General features: G+C 35.5%; 1 protein-coding gene across 5 annotated transcripts in view; it reads right to left on the bottom strand.

The window, feature by feature from the left end:
- Nucleotides 1–17,069, bottom strand: part of LOC135601132 (uncharacterized) — a 28,261-nt gene extending 11,192 nt beyond the window's left edge. For 3 of the 5 annotated variants that reach the window (XM_065094180.1, XM_065094178.1, XM_065094181.1), the window contains exons 1-14: nt 16,716–17,069; nt 16,211–16,466; nt 14,872–15,026; nt 14,643–14,777; nt 12,060–12,321; nt 11,094–11,440; nt 10,872–10,948; nt 10,189–10,342; nt 9,210–9,399; nt 7,317–7,557; nt 3,893–4,396; nt 2,338–2,395; nt 744–831; nt 4–75 (exon numbers count right to left, since the gene is read on the bottom strand). In XM_065094180.1, the coding sequence (XP_064950252.1) occupies nt 4–75; nt 744–831; nt 2,338–2,395; nt 3,893–4,396; nt 7,317–7,557; nt 9,210–9,399; nt 10,189–10,342; nt 10,872–10,948; nt 11,094–11,440; nt 12,060–12,321; nt 14,643–14,777; nt 14,872–15,026; nt 16,211–16,466; nt 16,716–16,986 (2,810 nt within the window). In that variant the 5' untranslated portion in view covers nt 16,987–17,069. The remainder of the gene's footprint in view (nt 1–3; nt 76–743; nt 832–2,337; nt 2,396–3,892; nt 4,397–7,316; nt 7,558–9,209; nt 9,400–10,188; nt 10,343–10,871; nt 10,949–11,093; nt 11,441–12,059; nt 12,322–14,642; nt 14,778–14,871; nt 15,027–16,210; nt 16,467–16,715) is intronic. The other 2 variants (XM_065094179.1, XM_065094182.1) reach the window with 2 other exon arrangements.
- Between the last annotated feature and the right edge of the window lie 2,250 nt (nt 17,070–19,319).

Below are 19,319 nucleotides of genomic sequence, written 5' to 3'. Positions count from 1 at the left end.
TACCTAGTTGGCCCAGATCCATAAAGATGCTTCATGGTGAAATCATCAATTGCACTGCCAAAATCAATAATCCGCCTGTAGAATAAAACAAAAACTAGACCCAATTACTAATTCAATAAGCGAAATCAATGTCCCATTTACAACTATGATTATACCCATAAGTGTAAACTAGCTCATCAAATGTAGATTGGCAAAAGAAAGTGAATATATTTAAGCTTTAAAAGGAAATATAAAGCTCAAACCTCCACATTTTCTCCATTAAATACTAGTTATGCTAGTAATCACATCTTATCTGATGATATAAGCAGCATATTTCTATAGTCCAAATTCTCTATAATTGTATGTAGAGTTGTAGACCATTCATCTTCAGTGGAATCGGCACACTGTTGCCTTTGTCAACGATCAGTTTCTTACTTAATATTATTTGTTTAACATAGAAGATTATAAGAAATTACACATGCTAATGGGATCAAACAGGAATGACTAAGGTAATACCCATCTGATTTATATCAGTTCACTTATTTATTTAATACATACATGGATAAAAAATTAAACAGATATACCTATAAGAAAAATGTGCATATATAAACAAACAATTCTTACCAAGATTCTCACTTTTCTACACCTAATAACATTCCCTTTTTTCAGTTACTGAAATAATTGTCAGTCTGTTGATTATATTCTCCAATATTAATAAAGAAAATTGCAAGAGGAAGAACCAAGATAATGGCAAAAGTATGTACATTTTTAGATGATTTTGTCTATCCCCATTGGGAATTTCGCTTAAGCATCTTCCTGTGTCCACGTCTTCCAAGCATACAATCATGTTTTCTACAAACAAAATAAACACTTACATTAGCTTAATAAGTGAAAACCAAGATTATGAAATGTAGTAAATCTACAGGTAACACTAAATGAACCAGACAACTGATGCAACACTTTGACACAAGTAATTATAAGACGAGGGAAAACTTATGGTTCTTACAAAATCACATTATTATTAAATAAATGAGTATTCAAGTCTAAAAATATGTGTCTTAGAGATCTTTCTGGAAACAAAAAGATACAAATTTAAATTGCATAGTCAAACTGGACTAAAAATGACCATTCTGTGCATTCAAATCTGGAGGTGCTGCAAAAATAGAAAGGCCAAACAAGACATGGGAAGAAGTGAAACAAAAAAGGATAATCCTGAGTTCATCACAAACAAGGACCCTAAAAAGAAGTAGGATTGCACTGTTTATATATCCTGAAAAGGACATAGAAAAAAATCCAAATAAGCTTTTAAGAATAATAGACTAGCAAGAAGGATAAAAGATATTCTTGGATCCTTGTATGTGATTAAGTACCAGTCCATGCAAAATCTATAATATAAAGAAAAATAAACTAAAAGGAACAGAAAGAAATACAGACTCCAAGAAAGAACCATAGAAGTAATTTTGTTAAGAATAAAAGAACTGCATAGAGAGTATTTTTAGTTACCAATTAAAAAATAACTGAAATGGAATAGATCCTAAAACCTGGCTTAATATTAATATCAGCATCGCTAATAAAACCATGGAGTGCAATTTTGCCCAGTTCGGTTCATACCAACCAGTGTATACTGGCCCGAACCCAAAGAGTGGCTCGCCCCCATTTTGGTGGTTTGGTCCAATCTATTAAAAAAGAAAATAAAAAAACTTAAAACCAGGATTAGGGTTCGCATTCTCTTCTCTGTACATGCATAGCCACATGAGCACCGCTGCCGTCCTCTTCCCTTATGTGTACAGGCATGTGAGCCATCGCTGCCGTCTGCAACAACTACGTCCCAGCTACTCAAGGCATGCTGCCTACCTCTGGCCTTTGACGAGGTCGATACCCGAGTTCCTGCTCCCCTCTTCCTCCACTACCTCTTCTTCTTCCTCTTCCTCTTCCTCCTGTTTCTCCACCGCCTCCTCTTCTTCATCTTCTTCCACCACCTCCTCTTCTTCCTTACTCTTCCTCCATTGTCAGCTCTTCCTTCCTCTTCTCCTTCTTCTTCCTCTTCGAGTCTTTGGTGCATATCGGGGTAACATGTACTGATACACTGGGTACTAATCAGTACATATCAGTCAGGCCAGGGACTGGTCCAGTACTCTCATACAAGATTGCAATCCTTTTGTAAAACATCAACTAAGAATAAAAAAAAAAAAAGGGAGGGGGTGGGGGGGGGGGGAGGGGAGAGAGAGTATGGGATGTAAAGAAGACTTTCAAAATATTTTTCATTTATGTCATCGTAAAATTTGGAGTTTCAATACATACACAGCAGGATTAGCAACTAAAATATAGAATTAAGATACAAGGTCATGATACTCTTACCAGGTTTAATGTCTCTATGGGTGACATTGCGATCATGACAAGCTTTGAGAGCCAGTAACTAAAACAAAGACAAAAAAACATATAAGAATAAGCATTGGTATATTTAGGCAAGGTTAAGAAAAAAAAACCCACATGACATTTTCTAAGGCTCCATAAACTAATAAGCTTACTTCCTACCACCATAATGTGACAACTACAAGCATAAAATGATATGAAATAATAATAAACATAAATGGTGCTCGTAATGAACATGGTTTCTTGCATACAATGAATATATGGGACCTTAAGGGGCTTCACTGACCAAACAATAAGAAGGCAGCATGTTAAGTGTATCGACCAAAGATACTATCTAAATCATCACCTTAAGAAGACCATAAATCAAATGCAACTGAAACCTGGTTACTACATAACTTAAGCTCATAATTATCCTCTCCTAGAACCATATGCCTAGATTTGTTGGAGGCTGTTTATTCTCTATTGTATTTCATTCATTCTTTATTTTTTTAATTCTTGATAAGGCTTGGACATCTGTAAGAAAAGGACACTAGATCATCTCCATTCTGCAGAATTGTGTGTCGCACACTCCAATCACTATAGACCAATAGTCAACCTATATGGTCATACCTCGCAAACATTTCAAGCCAAACCAGTCCAACTGCCAAGTTGAGATCTTGCACAACTTTAAGGATTTGAATAATAAAAACTCAGTCGAAACTGGAAAGTTATGTTCACAGCTTGACCAAAGCCCCAGTTCAGTTTGTTCTTTGGTTGAGTGTCTGCATTTGAAGAAGATCCTATTTTTCATTTATAATTGGCTCTCATGTTACTCCCTTTGATGCCTAAACTTGCAGCTGGAAAAAAAATGACATCAAATAGGATTGACAAGTTGATAGTTGACTGTCATATTTAGTCAAATGATTCTTGGAGACTTCAACTTTAAGCTATACTCTCTTTGAAAGTAGTAATAAACTATCTGTAGGAGACTGGCAAATGGTTACCTTACCTGTATCAGACATGAATACTTTTTAAACATTTCACAGATATATCCCTGATAATTTCTTTATGTAAACATTTTCCCAAAAGTTATTATAAGATCAGATGCTTCTATAAAACTTAAGGGATAATATAAATGATTTCACATTTCACAGATATATCCCTGATGGATGCTTCTTTGCGATGACATTGTTTCACTTTAATGTAAATGATTTAATGATGGTTAAGATTATATATATATATATATATATATATATATATAATTTATTTAAATATTTTAATAATTATTTAAATTTATATATTTAACCATAAATTTGTGAAATAGTTCCATTTGATTTTACGCGGATGACATGGCTCACATGAATGTTCATTTGCCAAAGATCATGTTAATAGTACCAATAAAAATAGACCTTGTAACATCACAGAACTACAGTGTATACTTCCAAGGACACTAAGGTGTCTATCATTTCTATTCATAGAAAGATAAAAAAAAAGGATGAAGAAAACATGTATGTGATGCTAAGAAGGAAATCGATAGAGAACAAAAGTGATGAAGACATACCAGCTGCCATATGAGGTCTTTCATTTCGTTTTGTCCTGCTTCTGTCGTCCTTAACCAGTGCCACCAGGAAGAAGGACGTAGTACTCTAACATTCCTCACTTTTTCATCCCTTTCATTATCGGTGAATGATTTTGATTCTTCTGCTGTATATATCAGCTTTGATAGAGACATTCCTTCATTGCTAAAAACAAGCCATAATTCTTTTGATTCTGACTCAAATGATTCTACATATCTAGCTATATGTTTTAAACCTTCTTCATAGCTTATCGGCATTGCTCCATAATTCCTAGCGTAAGTATTTGTTGAATCAAAGATATCATCCACCTCATCATTATCTGACATGTTCTTTTGCAAAAGATCAGAGAAATCAGATTGTATATCTACAGAAAAGGTTGTTGGTGTTTCTGTAATTGAACCCCCTAGAGACGTAGAAGCATTTGAAAAAAGTTCTCCAAAGTACTTTTCACGCAGTCCACTCAGGTAAGCATTGGTCCCTCTCTCCACCTAATATTTATTATATCAGGAACTCAAACTTGTAAAGCTCTACATGTAAGTGAAATATTAATGTGTGTATTAAAAAAACAACTTTATAGAAAACAGCAAGAAAGAAGAAAATTTTGAACTTCCAGACCATCACCATCAACTGGTACACTAGCAATATATACCCATCAAAATAAAGGATAATAACATAGAGGTGCAAAAAAATATTAGAGTTAACAATTCCTGTATTATAAACCAAGAATGATAAATTTCTGGTGAATTATCCTACCCTACAAGTATGTATTCATGGTAGAAAGCAAGCAGCATCCATGGTGCCTCCACTGTATTCTTTAAAATCTGTTTGTTATATATAATTAAGTAAAGCTATACATTAAATAGATACAATGAAATTAACTATAATAATATAAAATTACTAAGTACAATAATAACAACTATAATGTCCTAATCAAGGTTTGCAATACCATCTAGTATGGTTCAGTATGGAGTTTTCACCTATCTGACATCCTACACGTGGAATAGGGTATAATGCCCAGCACGACCTCATACCACCCATACAAGGCTAAGGCTTACATTGGGCAGTAAATTAAAATTCTTGATCCCAATTGTTTGTACATAGATCTTTTCCTACCAATTACAAAACAATATTCTAAATTTCTAAGTTAAATCATGGATATTCAAATCTCTAGGTCTTTCTCTACCTCTCTTTGCACCATTAAACTAGTAGCCACACCTCTTCCACCCATAACATCTATAGTTCCCCTTGGAATATGTTTGTATGATCCTTCCTCATTTTAGCCTTCACTCAAATTATGTCTAATTGTTGACCAATGAAATTATTTTTATCAATCTTTCCTAGTAATTCCATGCATCCACCTTAACAACATTATCAATTTAGTATCACAAATTTCTTGTACAAGTTACTTGTTAACTACCAAACATTTCGATCAATAGAGCCTTGTTGGCCAACAACTATCTTAAATACTTTTCTTTTAATCCCTATGATCACAAGAAACTCCTTACATCCATCTCTACTTTAATCACTCAATTTTTATCCTATGGATCAAGGATTAAAATTTCATACCGTATCTGTGTACCGAGCTTTGCTCAACACGATACAATACAACGTATCGAGCGGTACGCCTAGAAAAAAATAAAAATCAATTTTAGTACCAAGCGATACTAAATATATAAAAAAATAAAAATATATATATATATATTAATATACAAAAAATATATAATATATATCTTTTTATCTAAAAGGATATAAAATTAATATATAAAGATATAAAGAAGATACAAGGTGTACCGAGCGGTAGCCTCGTCGTCGTTGCCTTGTCCTTCTTTCCTCGTCGCCTCGTCTATGGCCTTCGATGTTAAGGAGGTGGGGAGAAGAAAGACGACATTGGAAGGTTCTACGTGCGGCGGTAGTGGACAAAGGAGACCGTTTGAAGATGAAGAAGGCTGGGGTCTTTGCTGCCTTCCTCGCAGCCACCTCTTCCGCTGCTCTTGCCGCTGCCTCCTCTGACCCCCGTGCCTCCAGCTCCTCCTCCAAAGAGGTACGACTCTCCTCGCTGTTACCTCCTAGGTCGGGATCGTCGAGGGAGGATGGTGCCGGATCGGGATCGAGAAAGGGCATGGAAGACAAGTTCACGCCGAGATTCGATAGGCTCAGGTTCATCGAGATGCTGGTGACAGCGCATCGGTGACTCTGCGGTCCTCTTTCTCAACACTTCTCCCTTTTTCTGGATGCTTCTTCTTCTTCTTCTTCTTCTTCTTCTTCTTCTTCTTCGTCAATGCTTCTCCCTCTTCTTCGAATGTCCTATTCTTCCTCGTCTCACCTCACCATAACCAGGTTGATACCGCCCGGTAGCGGGTGGTCCGCGTGCCAATCAGCTAGCAAACTGATACGGTTGGTACGGAATAGTATTAAAAACCCTGCTATGGAAATATCTTCATCAATCTCTTTATAATGTTGAATAATAGATCCTAGATATTTTACCTCTAAAGTTTTCACTTTGAAGAAGTTCTTAACCATCCATCTAGACTACATCCTTAGTTCTTCTATTAACATTAGTGAAAATTACATCTCATATATTTATTCTTAATCTTAATTTAAAACTTTTGGTTTCCAAGAAGTAAGAACTATCTCCCTAAGTCAAAGTTTGAAATTAACTTCATTGAACTCCCAATCAAAATATTATCATCGAAAAAACATACACCATGGAGTTCTACCACTTCGTATATGCAAAAGTACATGTATATGCAAAATCATGCAATTTCAAGTTTTCAACATTCATTTAAATCAATCATATTTACCACTTCCTATAACATATATATTATGGGCCTGGACTTCAACATGAACTAGTAGAATTTTATAAGGCAAAATGATCTTTTATCTCCATCATTATTGTTAAAGAAACAAACCACAAGGCCACTTATTTATATTTCTTCAAAGGAATTTTCCTCAATCATGAATTCACGATTACTTAGTACTCCTACATATTATGATTTGACTGCATATTCACTTGATAATTTCACCTGCAATATCAAGATAGAATGTCAAGATTAATTTCAGATCAACTGTATGATTGCCTAAGATTTTAAGGTTAAAATAGAAACCAACATACCAAATAGGTTTTCAAAAGTAACAGATATTTCCTATCTGATAAATGACTTTCTCTAGCAAGTCTAATTTCATCAGAAAAAGCTAGTATAAGTGACATTAAGGACTATGTCTACGAAGGTTTATTTTCCTCGGTCATCATGTGGGCAAACTTAATTGGGTGCCTAAGGTTACATAATATCCCAAGTCCCAACAGTTAAAAAGAAAAAAACATACGCAATAACAAAAGAAAAAAAATTAATATTTCAAACGTGCTATTGATAAAGAACTAATTGGACAAAAAAGTGCACATTATCTTACCATTATCCGCTTCAGAATGAACAAATTGCTGTCCCTCTGATCAGTAGAGCAATGTCTATTGGATGTTTTAGAACTTGCACTCATATTGCACTTAGATGTATCCATATGCAGACTCGAAGCAAAATGATACAAGTTTTTATGGCTGCTGTTGTATATATCACTATCCTGGGAACAATTCCAATGAAAGGCCAACCAAACTTCGCCATATGATCCACGATCAAACCTCCTCTTTAAGACATACCTAAGTCAACAAAAAGATATACAAGTAAGAAAAGATGGAACCAATCATGAGAAAATAATAAAAGGTTAAATCGAACAAGTATCAAACTGCTGGGAAAAAAAAGGCATTCGATGGCATTAAGAAATAACATTATTAGATTGAAACTCCATCACATAGAGCAGACCATAAACATTAAAGTAGTCAGCAAGCTTAACTGTTTGCCTATAGACTTACTCCTTATTTATAAGCCTTGAGAAAAAAAACTTGAGATGCTAATTCTTAAGGCCTTCTCTTTTCTGTAGATGGTATGCAGCGATGAGTTTCTTTTGCATGCCTGCATAACTCGGGTCATTGATAGATCTAAAACACATGCACCTCCAAGATAGCTCAAAAACCAGTCTGAGGCTGAGGCTGGGTCTGGAGTGTAGACAGATTGACCCCATATGGGCTGATATATAATAAAAAAAAAACTCAAAACCAGCTGTTTCAACTATTTTATCTAAACTAGGTCACTTTCAACCAGTTTAAAACAAAACTGGCCAAAACTCTTTAAATTCTTCCCAGTCTTTTGGTTTTGAGTCTTCAATGTAGTTAGGTGTTTTTGAAATGTGATTAGAGCTTCAAAGACATAGTGGCAGCAGTGCAATTTGCTCAACAATTCTGTGCCAAGAGAAGGAAGAGAAAGAAGGCCTCACCATCTTTTCTACTTACTCCAAGTGGTATACCGGCCCAAGGGGGGACTGGTACAGGTTACTGAAGTTGAAATCCTTTGTCCACATTATACTTTATTATAGTCATGTATACTAATTTAAAGTGAATTAATGAATTAGTAGGAAATCTCTCCGATTGCATATTTATTCTGTAATATGGTCTCTCCAATTTGATTATGCAGCTTGCATGTCACAGTTAAAGGAAAAACGAACCAAATATTACTGGATAGCAACCACAGCTTGCTAACAACAAAAGAAACCTAATCACACATAATTGAGCCAACAAACCAGAGCATATGAGTAGACATGGCTACAAATTCAAAGATTGCACTACACTCAACTCTTAGTTGAGTTTATGCTAGGGAAAGAGCCATATTTGAGTATCTCATATCAATAATATGTACAAATATCAATGGATCAAATTGGAAATCCTATTGAGAAAATCAACATAAGATTGGGTCGTAAGCATCTGAAAATCAAAATCATTCAAAGAAAAGTTGGTATTTCCAAAAGCAATCCAATCCAACCAAAATACAGACCACTCAACTAAATAAGTTGAGTGAATCCTGTTTCCATGCCTGAGTTATCCCTTGTGCTTGGATCTGCAATGTCAAAGTACCTGATACCTAAGTCAATTGAACACAGAAGGGAGACATGGAGATTTACAAATAAGAGATAATCTCTTGATGGAAGAAGTAAAGGATTTTCACCATGTACAAGGATTTTGAAGTTGAAACTTGAACCAATTTGAAATATATCCTTACATTTACCATTTATTTATTACTTCATCTCCTCACGACAATCAAAAGATTCAAAACTCTAATTCTATGTTGAGTACAAGCAATATATGATTTGCATCTTTCCTGAATGGGCATAACAGTGTATATTATCTAGATACATCTATTCTATAAGAAAAAAAACCAACAAACATTTATTTTACAAGTGTGGGTCAAAAAGAGGTACCTGAAATTGGGTATTTTGTATGCAAATGATTCTGAAGAGTCGGGTCTGATATCACTGTAAGGAATTGAGTCTAGCAAACCCAGAAACTTAGCAAACACATCAGGACTAGTACATTGACCTCTGTCTCCATCGTGGATCCCGAAGTGCCAGCATAACTTTTGGTCTTTATAACGTTCTAAAGGCCCTCCACCTAAACATTACAATAGAAAAAATATAGTAATCGAAATGCATGAGACAGTTAAATGGGTTTCTCTAGAGAAACAAAACAGAAATAAAATGATGAGTGAGAGTTACTTAAAATGATAACAAATAGCACATTGACCTCAAGTAAGTTTGAAATATAGTTCACGCACAAAAGGACAGTTGTGGACAATTCAAAAATATAGGGGAGAGAACCCCACGAAAATCTTGCCTGGTTGACCATTTATACCAAGGTGACATATTAAGAACTTTTGCAATTTGTGTTTGTAGGGTTTGTGGAAAATACTAGGAGTTGCATTAAAAAGAAGGTAGTATTTGTCTAATTATCAACACGTTGTGATCAACGACATGACTATATGAGCAACTATATAGTGGAGGGGACTTGAAACATTAATAGGATACCCTCTAGAAGAGCTAAAACCTAAACCATTCTAACTTGTAGGTTCTATGCTCAAAGGGTGATCTAAACCTCTAAAGTAATATTTTTATGATCAAACTTTTGGTCAAATGTTCACTTGCTTTATCTGCGATGCTGAATTGCTGATAGAATACTAACTAGGAACTAGGAAGAAATTGATAATTGTTTGACACCACATGAAAAGGTTCTCCAACCTTAAATCAATCGCAATATTTTTATTAAACCTTGTTGGTTACATAATAACTAGAGACAGAAATAGTTACCAGAAAAAGTCATGACTCATGATTACACAGTTTCTAATAAGTTCTTGTCATGCTGGACAGTTCATTTTTGTAAATACGCAGGAACTTCATGACTTACTGTGATATGACATATCTGAGTCAAGTAATGACTGATATAAGCCATGCTCTCCACCTTTTTGAGATTCTTTCGGTCCTTGGAAAACATAATCCATGTCCTCATTCAGATTTTCCGACAGATAAAAGCAACCAAGTCTTCTCTGTTCTGTTTCAACCTACAGCAATTACAATCACTAAGAATAGATAAAGCCAGAATGCATAATGCATCCTCTTGAGAGTGAATAATACTCAAATTAAGCAGAAACGTGAAGATAGTAAGCATTTGAAATCTGTCACACAGACTAAAAAAGAAAAAGAACCCCCCCATGCACAAGGCTCCTGCCAGGATGGACTTACAGTGACACTAAGGTCCACCCTCTATCTTTCCCATTGTTAGAACCATGTAACTACTACAATCAACTCTCTGATAGCAGAATAAATGACATAGACCTAGTTATGCTCACCATGACCTAATCAGCCTGAAGCCTTCATTAATTGAATGCTTAAAAACAGGTGGAAATTGTTCACTGGCTGACATTCATAGGTCACAGAATTCTTATTGTGTCAGTACTTCCCCTACAGTTTGCTTATAGCTTGTGGAAAAAAGAGCCAAAAGTAAAAGTGACATACTGGAACATGAAGAAATGAAAACACAGAAATAATATTGATATAAGGTTTAACAAAATGTTAGAATGTTCTTCTTACCAAAAACCGATCAAACTTCGATGCGATGTTGTTGTAGTACTCCATTGGTACAAGGCGTGTATTAATTGCATCATTTGCTGGCCACGTCAGAGAGGAAGGCAATGAACATGTGTTAGCAGACAATTAAAGACCAAAAACAAGCTGTTGTTGCTATTAAACTAGCTGCAAGTAGAAAAAGGTTTTACAAAGAATTGGTAAATATAGGGAGAAAATCAGCATTACCTAATTTTTTCTGCAATTCCAACAATGACAAGTCAGAGGTTTCATCTACATCAAACACATTTTCCACAAAAGTCCCAGAAGATTTCAAAGGAATGACTACAATTGCCATGTTGTCCATGGTACCCCTTTCAAAAGCAGTGTTCACTAAAAGATCAGCTAAAGTGTATGTCACACTGTGAATATACTCCGCCTTCACATTAGCTTTTAGTTTCTCATACCATAACAGATCACAAACTTCTTGCATGGTCAGCTTTTCAAAGACTCCATCAGATGCCGCAATCAAATAACTGTCATTTCTTGTTATCTGTTGCCAATCTGTCATCTCGGGTGTAGAGACCACACCATAACTAACCATGATCAAGAGCAACAACTGAATGAGATAAGATCTAAGAAATAAGAATTACAATAGAAGTGTTCAGATTATAGAGTAACAATAGCCACCACAAAACATAAAAAGAAAACAAAACTATGAATATTCAAGTTATTATATTTAGGGATTTTTTACGTTAATTGTATACTGTAGTTTCTAGATCAATTGTTCTCAAACCATAAATGCATGTTTGACACATTCACATGACACAAAATTGACTATTATTGGTAAGCACTTAAGATATGTGCAACTACATCAACTATACTGTTACATTTTACATGATCCAGGTCACTATACATTCCAGAATAGTCTAAATGTAGATACTATTTCAGATAAGTAAACCTCTTTTCACGGTATGATATGGAAACTGGATAAGTTCTGGACCTGAAGCTCTTGACTTAGATGTATTATGGCTACTTATTACACTGTCTATTTAATATCAGTTTTCTTTCTGCGAAACGAACTTTATGCTATACAAGAAATAGGTAATTCTTATGTCAATTATAAATCACTAAAAATTGGAGGATGTTGAATTGTTGACACTATTTAGAGAGTAATTAGAAAGGATATGACACCTTCGGAGAAAAGAGAATTACTTTTTAAAAGCCATATCACCTATAGCCCGAGATACAGCCAGCTCACCATTGACCCGAACCACACCAGCCCACTCAACAACGTATCCACCAGCAGCTTCAATTCGGCTTCTTTCGTCTTCTCTGTCAGCATGATGGTCCACTGTGAGCTCCTTAACAAAATAATTTGGTCCACCATTGGTTGCCAACTCCAGTTGTCCATTCTGACCAACAGGAAATATGGCATTTTTACTTCTCCTTTGTCGATTTATCCTTGACAAATTACCTGCAATACACAAATCAACAAACTCATTCTTTGATGCAAGACAAAAAAAGTAAACTGAAACTTTAGAGAAAAAAAAAGACTGCAGCCCACTGTATTCCATGATAAGACATGTAAGACATCTCTTGTGGATAAGGAGCATAAAAAGTACCTGGAAATGACATATATCCCTTTTAAGCCTACTACTACTACAACAACAAAGTCATAAATTCCCAACAAAGCCTTTTAAGTCTACTCTAGGCAATTTTAAAGAAAATGTTCTGTTTCGACCTTCTACTCTCCTTTCCTTCGAGATTGAACAGGACTCAAAATGTTCCTCTAACTAGAAATTTCTTAACTTGTTTATTGTCTTTAGTTCTTATTTTTTAATTAAATTGTTGATCCTGCTATGATAATCACCCTACAAATCATACTGATGGAAAAATATGTCCACTTCATGGTTATCCTTCTTCAACAAGATGTAACATGTACACCCAACCAGCTAGCCTAGTGGTGTGTATCTGGTCTCTTTGCCGTAGTGTCACGGACAAACTTTGAAACAGGATGTTTGATGTAATGCTTATATCTGTCCGTGTCTGTTGGCATGTTCATGCCTTGTACAGCATGTAGAGGGGCAGCCGAAGGCTTATAAGTCCCATTTTAGTTGGGTTGGTGGCCTCTTTAGGCTTGTAAATAAATGTTGTGTCATGTGGACACGTGCGAGAGCTTTTCGGTCTGTAATGGACCATTTTACCCTTTGTTGTGCCACTGTTCAGAGCTTGTAAAGTCTGTTTGTAATTTGCATTGTCTATGAAGTGTTTTTCAGAGATGTTTGCTTGTGGATCCCGATTGAGGCGTTCTCTCCAGCCCGTTCTCTCTCTTGTTGGTCCTAAGGGACAATGGGAGACTTCGGGGAGGCTGACCTTTGCAGACGGACACGCAAGGGTGCCGCACGGCTTAGGCAAAACCAGCTAAGTCCGTGTCAGTAGGTCAAGGGTTCGAACCCTCGCTATGTAGCCGTGTGTGCCCCTTGTCCGTCAGCTCTCTCATTTACAACTTATGGAACAAACTGGTTTTGATCAATCGAATTTCACCATTTGAGACTAAATTAGTTCAAGTCTTAGCACACAATAAGATCATGATTTTTTTCCTCCAACAAAGTGATACAATTATATGAAAGCATTCATCTGCTTGAATACAAAAGGTAACAAAAAATGGTAGATATATGAATCCATCAGCTAAATCGAAGGTGAAAGAGAAAGGAAGGGAAAAAATCATCATAAGTCATGTCTTGTATATATCTTGGCACAGAGTAAACAGAAAGTGTGCTTTATTATAATTCTCTATCTGAAACACTCCAACTGCAGTGAGCTGCTGTAGACCAATTGTTGATCTATAGATTGATTCTTCAGAAAATTATAATGTCCCACCATATGAGCAGATATTTATATTTGAATCATATGCAGCATAACTTCCCTTATAACTTTAGTAGATGACTTTAAAATATTGTATAAGCTAAAACTCAACTATGTTCTGCCAACTTTTCGCCAATAATGTGTCAGAGCCAATACTCAAGAAAAAAAATTATTATTTAATACCAGAAATAGATAACCGAAGGTCTGCAGCCGCAGATGAGTATCCACTATGATAATCACAAAAAGAAAAATGCAAATCTCAGAATTATATTCAATCTTCGAGCAAGATGGGAAAGATGAACAGTGAAATCAATCAGAAGTCATCTACTGACCAAAAGAACAATAATTTTTATACCTAATTGCTCACTATGAAAAATTTTATCATTCTATGTATTCTTTTGACTCCACACATCAATAAAATGGACTACAACTATACAATCAAATGAAAAAGTAATTGAAAAGAAAATAGCAGTTCAGCCACTATGGGGAATTGACACTTGGGGCATTGTATTTCCATATATCAGCCATTCTATTAGTCTAAAAGTTTTCTTAGAATCATAGCTTGAAGTTCTAAATCAAGTGGAACGTGAACTGGCTCGGTGATCCCTTAGGCTCCTTTCAAATTCTTCAAGACAAATGTGTTCAATTTTTTCATTGCTAAATTTAGTACCTTCAGTTGTCATTCTTAACATGGTTTCAGTCCCAACTGAAATAGGCACCTCTTGGAGAAGCATTAAGACAGAACACCATAACTGGCTTGCTTGGCTGTTAGAGATGGATTGTAATTTCGGAGCATCTAAAGATATACCAAAAATGTGAACTTCTCAAGATTAAATTAAAATCTATTTTAAAAAATACAATGGACATTGAAAATAATACCATTTTAGTCAAAAACTAATGCCAATAAAACAACTTCAAAGAAAAAGGAACCTTTTCGATTATGATGCCGCAAACCCTCAGTACACAAAAGAGCTTTTGAGTCACCAACATTAGCAGCTAAAACATCACCATCAACTATCAGAACAACAGTGGCAGTAGAACCCGACTCGAGATTTTTCTGCAAAGCTTCCTGCAAAAACTTAAACATGGGAATTGTTTTAGCATACAGGATGCAGCATTCATAAATTACAAATAACATTTCAGAATTGAAAAGTGCTACTTTCCTTGGAAAATGTTGCATCAATATCCTGGATTGTCCTCAACAATGATTCCTTTAGTATTTCCATATGAAAAGTCCTGTCAAAAATTCTAGCTGGTATCCAGTTGGACCTGCAATTTTTCCATAGTATAATTCCACTTGGAAACAGCAACAAACTGCAACTCAAAGCCCCAAAATTAATGGGCACTGACAATCAGGGAAACAATGGTCAAAAATTAACATTCCAGACACTTTACAAGATCAAAAACTACCTATCATGGTGCAAAATGGGGTGTTCAGAAAATATAAAAGGGAGGGCCAGAAGTATTGGCAAATTTTGCCTGAAATATCATACAGTGACAAGTATCCATATGCATTGATCAGTAACCTTTTGATAGACCAAACTGGCCTTTTCTGATCCAAACAGATTGATATGTTACAAATTATATCAGAATTGTTGTACCCAAACAAATTAAGTTAGGACTTGAAGGGCAAACTGGTAATTATGCATCTTGATATCATATTGGATGGTTGAAACAGTGATTGTTGTTGGGGAGTTATGATAGATTAGATAGTATCCCTCTTTTCAACAGAATATTATGTGATTCCCTTTTGTTTTCTCCTTTCTTGCAATAGTTTTCCTTGAGGAGTAGAAGATGGAGGCTCTTTGGGTGGTGATTGAAGAGGAGAAGGATGAGATTGGACACAACCCTTAACAGGTAGGGATCTTTTAGGTCTTTCATTCTCTCTAGCTTGTTGTGTCCACTGTACAAATGATTTTGGTATGATCTCATGAACATCTCTCTTGCTATATATCTGGATAAAGAATGTATCTTCTTTTATAGTATGTATTATGCATGAGAATATTCATCCAAGAAACCCGATGCATGTATCTTCTTTTACATGCTTCAAGGTATCTATAGAAGAAAAGTTCAAACAGATGACTAGATCAGGTGCCATATGCATAGTATTGGGGAACTACTTCTCATAAAAAGAACAAATAAAAAACCAAGATCAGTATAGTTTATTGATACATTTCTAGCATGAAATGCTTCGACATGTGTCAATCAGCATAGTAGTTCTTGAAATCAGCCATTAGGATGGGTTGATAGGTCTTTTATATTAAAATTTGGTAGGGTGTTGGACATAAATGACATATTTAACCATTATAAAGCCAATAATCTTAGATGTTATGTTGCAAAAGTGGTTTCAAGTTGCAACTAACTCTCTCAGGTCACAGGGTGACACTAAGGGAGTAGGAACATGACAAACAAGTATCAAACAAATCAATCCTGGGTCATAAATTATAGCATATCCTATAAATTATGACAAACACATGATATACAAGGAAATAGATTACCTTTCTGGATTGGGAAAGTGCCAGTTCTCTGTTTTCTCGAGACTAACAATTTCAAAAACCATGCTGTTTTCTCCATATGTCAACTTGTCATTAGATTTCTTTAGAACCACTGAGTATATCCCATCCAAAAGAAAATAGAGGTGGAGAAGAAAGTATTCAACCAAAAGCTTGGAAGCCATATCACTAGCCTCAGCCCCATTGTGTCCATCAAAAACAGCTACTAGTCCAACATCAAGCTCCTTGATTCCTGTTCTACCTATCCAATAAAAAGCCAACTAAATTAAGGATTCAAGTAAAGGTAATTTGATCTCATCATCCTTATAGTTTCATAAAGATTTTGCATCAAATTAATTTGAGTTCATGTTGGATTTACGATCAAAGTAATACTGAGGGAAGGAACGAATCCACGGAGCAAGAACCTAACATTCCAACCGATTTGAGCGAAGGAACAAAACAGCCAAATTCGAAACCCGTAGTAAAAGCGTGCCGTGAAGCAACCGCGTACCAATGAAGGGGATCCTCATGCCAAGGGCGCAGACGATGCGGTCCTCCTGGGACCGCCGCCGCCCCTGGTGCAACGCCGCCTGGCAATTCGGCGGCGGGCGGCGGCGGTCATCATCGGCGAGGAGGGTCCACCGCGGGCACTTGGGCGATTGGAAGACGGCGGGGGCGCCGCCCTCCCTATAGACGGCGAGGCATGTGAGGGATTCACCGAAGGACAGCGAAATCGAGCGGAGGAAGATGAATCCGTAGAAAAGGAAGCGATGAACGTACATCTAGATCGAATCGAGAAAGGAGTGGGAAGAAAAAGGGACCGAGAAGCAGAAAATGGATCAAAATTTCCAAAACCAAATTTTGCACCAACGTTGAGATCGTTTTATATATCGAGTAAGACCGACACTGTTAAGGAATAATTTCTTATAATCCTTCCCTTAAGTTACATGTATTTTTATAATAAGGCTAATTACATATTATTTGTTATTTAGTATCCAAATCTTTAAATTAAAAAAAATTATATTAATTTTTTATACTGATCCTTACTCTTAAAAAATTTGTAGTGGACGAAAATAATGCAAGAGTTGACCTTATTAATATCATGAATGATATAAAAACGATAGATAAAATAGATAATTTTGATTTGATATATATCTTCTTATTATATTAAATAATATACATGCCGAATTTGAGATCTATTACTTTATACGATAATATACTAATATTAATCTATTATATTAAATTACATGAGCTATTATATTAAACTTAACGAATAAGTTTGACACCATTAAATAATAATCTCTCGTAGTTCTTTGGAGAATCTATAAAATATGCTAGTTAGTTTAGTGGGTAAAAACTTATAGTTTATTATAGAATCTTCGGTTCGAATCTTGTCTTCTTTATATATCTTTAAAAAAATTATATGTTCGGAGTAAATAAGACAAAATACTTACATTGAATCATAAAAACAAAGTTAAAAAAGAGGTCATGAATTGATCGATAATCTTTCTGAAGTTAATAATAAGTTCAGTGTAAAAAAAATAGAGTTGGATAATCGGATAGAGATAAATATTTTTTATGTTTTTTCTGAAAAATGAATAGGAGGCATGAGAGAGAAGTGAGCATTTGAGGTCAAGCGACCATCTCCATGAAGTCGAAAAGACGTTCAATTCCCTTACGTGAGCTTATGCTCGACTACGGAATCACAATGATCGTGCCGATCTAGAAATTGAAGATGGTGGCTAATATTTTCTGACGCCAATGGTAAATCTGGCACTGTTTATTGTTACTTTGAAGATGGTGCCATGGCACATCCGACCTTATATGATCGGGGAATTGTTGGGCATTGTGCTGATGGAGAGAGGTGGAGTTGTCTACACCTCGATATTTGATTGGTCACAATTCTTGTAAAGCATATTGTAAAGTATGTGGCTCGCGAAAGCATATTGTAAAGTAGTTTATTCTTATCATTTATTTTTGTAAAATTATACGATTATTACTTGAATTTTAAGGTAAAATTTAATTGGATCCCTGAACTTCTATTTTTTATATACGTTTTATGTTTCCATCAGATCAGAGTTTTTTTTTTTTCATTGAATATTTGGCTAAATAATATAGGTTCACTTATTAACAAGTTATAAGTATGAAAATGAAGAGAAAGAGAAGTTATTTGGTGTATTTATTGAAACTAAAAAAATCAAGAGCAAATTACTTAAAAGTGTTTTAAGTTTTCTTCTTTTTTTTTCTTATAGAGCATCTCCTTTTGTTTTATTAGTATATGTTTTTTTTTTTTTAAAGATGATATTATCCTTGGCCTCGTTATGATCGCTTGTGCCTTCTTTGATGATCTCCTCCATCACATCCTCGTGTGAAGGCTATTAAAACCTTCAAGCACACTCATACCCACATCTATTACTATTGTTGCGTTAGCCTCCTCTACCACATTATTGCTTTGTTAATAATTTCTCCCCATCACTAACATAACCCTATTATGACCGATCGAAGTGTAGCCCTATCGAAGATGATGACATAGACGACATAGACCCACATGAACTCATTCACGGAGGTGCCAGTATGGTCGATGGCAATCATGTTTGGATGATAGTCAAGCGTCCAAACAACAATATGCAGTATTTATCTCATCTCAGGGCTGCTAACACAAGAGAGACACCGAGAGTATTTTAAATAGATAAGGAGGAAAACGAGGGGGAAGCGATGCCCCAAGTATTAGCAATAGGAAAGATACTACTAGCGAAACAATGATATAATGGAGAAGATCGACATGGAGATCGATACGACAATAATGATGGACAAGGTTACGATTGAGGGCGACCTCTGCGAGGACCCAACGAAGGAAGCGATCACGAGAGGCCTAAGCCAAGGATCAAATAGTAAATATGGTTAAGAAGAAATATTCTAAGAAAACATGTTCTGCGTATTGGGGTTTTTTTGTGTTTTTGAAGAATTTACAATCAGTGTTAAATTGCCATGTTAGCCGGCAAAGCAAATCCTGCTGTGTGCTCGGACCACCTCTTAGCCTGTTGGCAGAACTTTATTCAAAACGTTAATCCAAGATCGATTGAGATAATAAAATATAAACAAAAATTTGGAGTTT

This window comes from Musa acuminata, chromosome BXJ1-2 (genome assembly GCF_036884655.1).
Source record: "Musa acuminata AAA Group cultivar baxijiao chromosome BXJ1-2, Cavendish_Baxijiao_AAA, whole genome shotgun sequence".
Taxonomy (NCBI): domain Eukaryota; kingdom Viridiplantae; phylum Streptophyta; class Magnoliopsida; order Zingiberales; family Musaceae; genus Musa; species Musa acuminata.
This window is presented reverse-complemented; position numbering and strand designations above follow the sequence as displayed.